The sequence below is a fragment of the Tachysurus fulvidraco genome, unplaced genomic scaffold, assembly GCF_022655615.1.
Source record: "Tachysurus fulvidraco isolate hzauxx_2018 unplaced genomic scaffold, HZAU_PFXX_2.0 HiC_scaffold_49_np12, whole genome shotgun sequence".
Classification (NCBI taxonomy): domain Eukaryota; kingdom Metazoa; phylum Chordata; class Actinopteri; order Siluriformes; family Bagridae; genus Tachysurus; species Tachysurus fulvidraco.
This window is the reverse complement of record NW_025926976.1, coordinates 1-8,381: the sequence shown is the minus strand read 5'-3', so window position 1 is coordinate 8,381 and position 8,381 is coordinate 1. Positions and strand designations below refer to the sequence as shown.

Sequence of the window (8,381 nt, the reverse complement as noted above, 5' to 3'; positions counted from 1 at the left end):
TATTTGCAACATACACAAAGTTTCGTCGTTCTCTGACGAAAAAATCAGTTTCTGCGCAGCTGATTTTGCTGCTGCATCTGCTTGCGCATTGCCCTGTGAAATGGGGTCATGTTTCCCAGTGTGTGCTTCACACTTACATATGGCAATAGAATTTGGCAATAGGATTGCATCCAGGAGTTCAGAAATCAGGCCATTGTGCGTGATTGCTTTACCTGAAGAAGTCAGGAAACCTCTGTTTTTCCACAATGTACCAAAATCATGCACTACCCCCCAAATGCATATCTACTGTCAGTATAAATGGTGACAGTTTTGTCTCTTGCTAACCTGCATGCTGTTGTTAAAGCAACCAATTCGGCTGCCTGCGCAGAGAGATGCTCTGGTAATGATTCTGCTTTAACCGTTTCATGTTGTGTCACTACTGCATACCCCACGCAGTTGCGGCCTGTTTTCTGATCTCTGAAGGCTGATCCATCCACAAAAAACTCAAGATCTGGATTCTGCAACGGCGTTTCCTGCAAATCAGACCTAGGACTGCAAATTTCATTTACAACCGCAACACAATTGTGTGGTTCTCCATCTGCTTCTGTAGGGAGAAGAGTTGCAGGGTTTAACACAGTACAGCGTTTTACTTTCACATTTGGCATGTCAAGCAAAATAGTGTGATATCGCAGCCAACGTGCCGCAGACATATGTGCTGTTTTCTGTTCAAGAAGAAGAAGCGACACTGCATGTGGGACCAAAAGAGTTAGTTCACTGTATCCCACAATATCTCTAGAAGCATTAACTGCTTTCTCAGCTGCTGCTACTGCTCTTAAACATATTGGCAGGCCTGCTGCTACCGGATCCAATTTAGCAGAGAAGTAGGCCACTGGTCTCATTTTCCCACCATGATTTTGTAATAGCACTGATGTCATACAACCACTTTTTTCATCAACTGTTTGTACAAACAATTCGTTTGGATCTGGAATCCCTAATGTTGGGGTGGTTTGTAAGGCCATTTTCAAATCTACGAAGGCTTTTTCTGCCTCTGGTGTCCAAGTCAGTGCACTGTGGGCCTGTAGGCCTTTCCCATGAGCAATTGCGCTCAAAGGTGCTTCGAGGACTGCATAGTTTGGTATGAAAGTCCTACAATAAGAACACATGCCTAGAAATGACATCAGTTGTTTTTTTGTGTTAGGCTTTGGAATGTTTTGTATTGCTGCAACTCTGTTCTGCTCAATAGTTTTGCCTTGTTCTGATATCAGATGCCCCAAGAATTTCACTTGCTGTTTTACAAACTGCAGCTTTGATAAGCTCGCCTTGTGACCTTCCTCTGCTAGATGACAAAGTAACGCAATAGTGTCTTTTTCACATTGCTCTTTAGATGGCGCTGCAATCATGCAGTCGTCCATATATTGAAGAATTGCTGACCCTGGGGTCAGCGTCAGAGATTCAAGACTGTTTTTAAGAGCTTCATTGTAAATAGTTGGAGATTCGCAAAATCCCCGACACAATCTGGTAAAAGTGTACGGCTTTCCATTGAAAGAAAACGCAAACCAAAACTGGCTGTCTGGATGAACTGGTACACTGAAAAAAGCATTAGCTAAGTCTACCACAGAAAACCACTTGCTTTCTGGTGGAATCTGAGACAAGATTGTGTGAGGGTTTGGCACATTTGGAGCTCTTGGAATTACTGCATCATTCACTACTTGCAAATCTTGGACAAAACGCCACTCCTCTGGTTCACCCAGAGGCCTAGGTTTCCTCACTGGAAAAATAGGTGTTCTCACTGGGGAGGTTTCACATGGCACAATCACTCCAGATTCAAGCAGTGAATTAAACACTGGTGTGATACCCCTAATAGCCTCTGGCTTTAAGGGGTACTGAGTTTTGCAAGGTCTGTAATCCGATTTAGGTGTTATCTGCACCGGTGCACAATTTTTGATCAGACCTACATCATATTTCCCTGTTGCCCAAAGTTCTCTAGGAACTGCTTGTAATCGGGGATCTTCCCCAGAAATGTGTGTCATCTGCCACATTGTTTTCAGTACATCTGTGTCTGCCTGTGGCATTATCTCAACTGTTCTGTCAACAAAAGCTATCCAATTCAAGTGCATGCAATAGGATTTAGTTTTCTCGCTGTACAACACTGTGGGATCTGAACTGGGTTTCCAATCATCAGCTTTCACACATTTTAATGTCCACATCCCTAAATCTTCCCATTTCTCTGTTTCACCTTTTGATAAAGACACATGTGGGTGTGAATTCTCTATAGTGAACGGATGGGCCTTCCCCGGCTTCACATTTATACTAGAAAGATTCACTTCTGCAGTACATCTGTAATTATCCCAATACAACTTTGTCAGTAACAACACATCAGCTTTTGGCTGCATTTCAAACCACTCTTGTTCATAAACTACATCAGGCCCTGTGTGTGTGTGTGCTGTGCAGTGCAGATCATGTGTGTTCATGTATTGTGTGCGTGTAGGGTTAGTAACATCATAGGCCTTATCCAAGAGTGCTTGATTCACTGAATTCACAGAAGAGGTGCTGAGTTCCCACTCATACACATACAACAGAGGTCTGGGGTCCCACTTAACGCCCTGAAATTCACCTATTTGACTTCTACACACTTTTAATCCGTTTGGGGTGCTAATTAGGTTTATTCCCAATTTGCAGATCAAATCCCTGCCCATCAAATTAATCGGGCAGCATTCAGAAAGCAGAAAAGAAAATGTGAATGACTGTTGGTTATTCTCAACACACCTTAAGGGTGCTGTACATTTTTCTTTCACGATAATCCCAGACGCTCCAACTGAATTCAGGGATCTACCACTCATTTCTGGCATCTCACTCAACTCATGTAATTTGATCACAGAGTTTCCTGCACCAGAATCTACTAAAAACAAAATGTCTTTCCCTTCTACATTCAATGTGTGCACTGGCATGTGCTTGTAGGCATCTAAACTGTATTTTGCATATGTGCCTTGTGGAGTATATTTCTTTTCAAGAAAATCAATAGCATTCAAAACCTTAAAATTTAAGTCGGAATCAGAAGTTAGCTGAAGCATTTCCTCATTGCATAGCATCAAAGATTTTGACTCACCCATCCCTTCAGGACTGACCTCCTCGACCTGAGATGTTGATGGTCATGCAGTTTCCTCATCATGTCTCTTAGGGCATTCCCTTACCCAGTGATCTTGTCCTCCGCAAACAAAACATCCACTCTCTCCCCCTTCTTCTTTTCCGCCTCTGGCTCTTCCTCTTCCTCGATATCGCCCTCTTCCTCGATATGTGGAAGTCCCTCTCCATTGTGTATGAGATCTCATCATGGCTTGCATCATCGTCAGCTGAACTTTGTGTGTTTGTTCTTCTCTCTTTTTTCCCTGCTCTTGCTTGGCTTGCGTGAGCAGCTTTTCCGCATGCAGAGCATGTTGTTCGATAAGGCTCAGCTTTCCAGTGTCCCACGTGATGCATAGGTTTTTCACCTTGTCAGATATTTCCGGAATCAGTCCATTCATGAAACTGTTTCTCAAATGCGCCTCGTATGCGGTCACTACCCCCTCACTCATATTCTCGAGGGCAGTAAGGCCGCTGTGCGCGTTGTGTACTTCCGTGAGGCGATGAAGATATTGCGCAACTGTCTCGCTGTCCTGTTGTTTGCACAGCGCAATCTTTGTCATATCCATCTTCACTGGAAAAGCTTCATAACACGCTTCACGTAATTCCGTTACGAAGTTATAGTACGTCGCATGCCTCCCGCTCTCATGATCTGGATGTCTCATGCACAGATTTTCATCCGGCCATTCATACTTAATCCGCGTTATGTCAGATGCTAGTTTTCTTCCCAGCAGGCGCCTCAGTTCAAGAGAGGTGGGACGAAATTCTTTGCAGAAACGTTCCAACTCTACACCAAACTCCCCCCCCCCCCACTTCTCTCGGGTCAGGGAGGTGCTCATGAGCATGCTCAATGTCCTTTAGTGTCCACGGACGGTTTACTAACATAGGGTCTCCATCCGGCCCTGCTACTTCCACCATGGGCATTGTAATCACACTCTGAAGTTTCTCGTTGACCTCTGGAATCGAAGCCTCTTCTCTGACAGGTTCAAGATCCGTAGTCTCCTTTTGCTTGTCTTTCTGGCGTGTACGATCCGCGATCGGTGGAGAGGGTGGGTCAGCCTTAACTGCCTTCGGTGGAGGCAGTGGACTCTCCTTCGGCTCCACACGAGCTGGCTCCGGATCTGCGCACACCTGTCGACATGACGCAGCCGCTGCCAGACGTGGTCGAGGAGGCGGTCCATCCAGGTCAGGATCATCTGAAAAAGACTTAAGACACTGGAGACTTTGTGAGTTACTTATTGTACTTTGTGTATTCTGTACATATTGTATAGATGCTCTCTTTGGAGTACATTGTGCTTTTTGAAACCTTTTTTCCAGTTTATTTCTACCCTGCTCTTCTTCTTCTTCCCAACATTATCTCTTTCCATTTGGGTCAGGTTACCTTTCAGCAAATCTAACTGCTTCAAGCTAAAACTGCCGCCGTCTGGGAAGCCACACTCCGTCACCCACCGCAGCAATTGTGACACAGAATCAGGACCATAATTATTTCTCATATAATTCACATTAGGTCCAGTGACACACACTGGGTTTTTATTGAGCATGCTCTTAGAAATACTGTTGCCCATGACTATCTTAGTTTATTATTGCTCACGCTCATAGCCAATTTTGCGGTCGAGGTGAAGTTAACAGCCTTCAAGGCTCGAGCGCTGCAAGCCTCCCCGGGAATCCCCGAAGTCGACTCTCAAACGCGGAATCCTGCCGACAACGCCAGCCTGTTGTGGAAGTTTTGAGGTTCGAGAGAATTAAAGCATAAAAATATCACACCAACAGGCACGGGCAAGAGTATAAAGGTTTTCACGGTTTATTGTTTTCAGCTTTGCAGAAGGACCCAACACTCTACGTGTAAAATCAGAGAGGAAGGGCCTCCATTATTGATAACACCAGCATTTTATAGACCGGGATAAAATAAACAGGACATGTAAAACCAAAACATCATCCACCATTGGCTTAGAAGCATCGCCTGTTCATCTTCTGACCAAGCTAATCCCACGGGAACAGAAAAGGTCTCATGGGAAAGCTCTGATTAAATGCAGTTTTAGGAAGAAACAACTGAAATCTCTAGTCACAATAACTACCAGCCATGGGAAATACAGAAGCCTAGAAGGACAGATTCATGTGTTCTTCTCTAAAGTAAAAATTTCCACTACAATGTCCACCTCAAACAGAACAGGCAGATGTTCTAAAAACACAATATCGCAGGTCTACAGATAAAGCACAGATATTCCATTTGAAAGAACAGATCTAGTGCATGTCAAATTGGCATATTTTAACATGTCTTTATTAATTGGGCCATTTATCTTAATAGCTTGAAGTGATTTGTACTGATATTTAAGCTGTCACAAATATTTTGCATAATCTTTTGCAAATAAATAGTTTTAATTCTAGTTGGCCTTCCATTACAACAAAGCATTGCCTCATACATTTGCTGTCATTGAACCTCAGGGGGCATGATCTTATACTATAAAAGAACCACAGCTCCTATAGTCATGAGATATTTGATTTGACTTTTCACAGTTAAGACTTTTTCACATTTTACATTAGCGATTTCCTTAAACTCTGTAGACATTAGAGAAATGCTGTATTGATGAACCTGACAGAGTTTAATCAGTCTGATGGCTGTGATCATTTCTCCTGTCCAGAGAGATCTGTATCTTCTGCAGTTTATATCTTACTGTACATCTGTTCAGCTGCTGTGGTTCTGCTAACAGTGTGTGGAAATATGCTCATCATCATCTCTGTTCTTCACTTCAAGCAGCTTCACACACCAACAAACATGCTGGTGCTCTCTCTGGCTGTGTCAGATTTCCTTGTTGGTGCTTTAGTGATGCCGCCAACGTTAATCTGGATGATTGAGTCATGCTGGATTTTTGGGAGAGATTTCTGCATCAGCTTTTTGTTTATTGGTGGTCTCCTCATGATCATATCAATTTATAATGTTGCCCTGATCGCTGTAGATCGGTATTTAGCTCTGTCAAACCCTTTTCTCTACACAAACACAATCTCTACAAGAATTATGTGCATTGTGGTTTCAACTAACTGGTGTGTAAATCTGGTGTACAGTCTAGCATTCAATTATTTTGTTGGACCCTTTACAAATACTGTAATGTGTCCTGGAGAGTGTTATTACTTACTAAATGAGGATTGGTCTGTAACTGATCTCATATATTCATTTATATTTCCACTTTCTGTCATAATCATATTGTATACTCGAGTTTTTGTGATTGTTAAGAAACATGTCACTGCTATCAGAGAGCTTAATAATCACACACGGCCTAAAACACAGAAAATCACCTCACACTCCATGAAATCTGAGAGAAAAGCAGCTAAAGTCCTCGGTATTTTAGTGTCTGTGTTTCTGGTGTGTTTACTTCCATATTTTATTTATAGTTTATTAGGGAATGTTATTGAACTACAGATGGAAACATTTCTAGTTGTGGTTTCTCTTAACTCCACAATTAATCCCTATATTTATGCTCTGTTTTACTCGTGGTTTAGGAGGTGCATTCATATAATCATAACTCTGAAAATATTTAAAAAAGATTCTGCGTTAATAAACATGATTTAACTTTTGTCACTAGTTTTAATCATTAGCCCAAATATTGCTGTTATATAATATATAGTTTAATATATAACTAGCACAACAAATTCTCTCAGATGATATAACATGTATTTTGTAATATATTACCAATATTTTGTTGGCTATTGATGGTGGCTCTGCTGTAGACACTTTTCTGACATTTTGAAGCTATTGTAGAAAGAGACTGAAATGTTTTTTCTGCCATGTACAGCTTTTTGGTTCAAAAACACAACAATTTGTGCTTTTACTGATTTACTGTTAACATTATAACATGGCCCATCATTTTAAATTACATTTTAAAATAAAAATATATTTCTCCTTTAATCTGTCATATAAACACATTTTCATTGGGCTGGTAGTTTGTCTGAATAAATGAGCATGTTTATGTTTATTAATAGAAAACAATTAAAAGAAAACATCAGATGCCCTTTTGCTCTGTAAGGGTAGGTTTTACTGGGCTGTCTTACATGTGCATGATCAGATACAGGTTTTGGCAGTGAATCATGATTTAATATAAAAATGTGTTTCATCACTTATTCTTTATCTGTAGGGCTGATAAGGCTTTGTTGAGCACACTTTTGCATTGTGTTAAAAAAAAAACATACTCTTGTTTTTCTGCTATGACATCATCTGTAAATGTTATTTGGCCTTCCATCACAACACAGCATCAAGTCATACATACAGGGTCACTCAAAACTCAGGGGTGTACTCAATATATGCTATCAAAGCACCAGTGCTGCATTAAACTATTACAAATATTCCAGACAGACTCTGCATTAATAAATGTTTATTACAGTATGAAAAGTCTTTTTTCACCATGCCTGATGTGTCCAAAAATATATCACAGTTCATGACAAAAGTTATTAATGAAATATATAAATTATATATATAAAAATCAGCCCCAAATATAATGTATAATGTAAAAGCAATATTGATTTTCAATATTTATAATACAATCAAATGAATTGTAACCTTTTGTTAAACAAAACAATTTTTGCTCCAGAAGCATAAAATAAGATTTAAATCATTAGAAATAATGATAGACAACATAAGGGGAATATCAAGCATAATAACACTTAGCATATATAAGAACAACACAAATTTGGCCTACATAAAAGATTAATTTGTACTTTTCTCAGTACAAACCACAGCTATGGAGTTTTTATTTATTTTATTTACCATGAGAATTCAACACTGCTTTCATTGTCGGAGTGTACATCCCCCCGGCGCTAATGATAAGAAGCCACTATGTGAACTTTATGGGGCTATTAGTGATCTGCAGAATGATCACCCTGAGATTTCAATCATGCACATCTCAAATCAGTGGTCTCTAAATCCCATATAGTCCTTGAAAAAGGTTGTTTCATTTAAATGTTTAGTTCCTGATTAGTCCCTCAGGAGCTCTCGGATGCACTATTATAAACTGTTGTAAAAAGGACATTATTCACATTTACACTATTTACTGTAGAGTGTCTGTAATGTGTCTGTCTGTGTTTTCCCCTTGTTTCTGTCTGCCGTCTTTCCCTGATGTTAATTGTTGACCCCGCCCACCTATCTGTTACCATGGACACTAATTACATTCATTCTCTTCCCCAGGTGTTTTGTCTTAGTCCTTGTCTGTCTCTGTTTTGTGATTGGTTCTCGTTCACCATATATACTCTGTCTGTTCACTTCAATGTTGTTGGTCGTTGTTGGTGTGTGCATG

General features: G+C 40.5%; 2 protein-coding genes across 2 annotated transcripts; one reads left to right on the top strand and one right to left on the bottom strand.

Annotated features, from left to right (window-relative positions):
- Positions 1-263: 263 nt before the first annotated feature.
- LOC125140474 lies at positions 264-3,191 on the bottom strand. Its single transcript, XM_047809733.1, has one exon. The coding sequence runs from the start codon at positions 3,087-3,089 to the stop codon at positions 264-266; it is 2,826 nt and encodes a 941-aa protein (XP_047665689.1). The 5' UTR covers positions 3,090-3,191.
- Positions 3,192-5,683: 2,492 nt separating this feature from the next.
- On the top strand, positions 5,684-6,664 carry LOC125140475 (trace amine-associated receptor 13c-like). The gene has a single exon (XM_047809734.1). It carries the CDS (start codon positions 5,684-5,686, stop codon positions 6,662-6,664), a length of 981 nt encoding a protein of 326 aa, XP_047665690.1.
- The last annotated feature ends 1,717 nt before the right edge of the window (positions 6,665-8,381 follow it).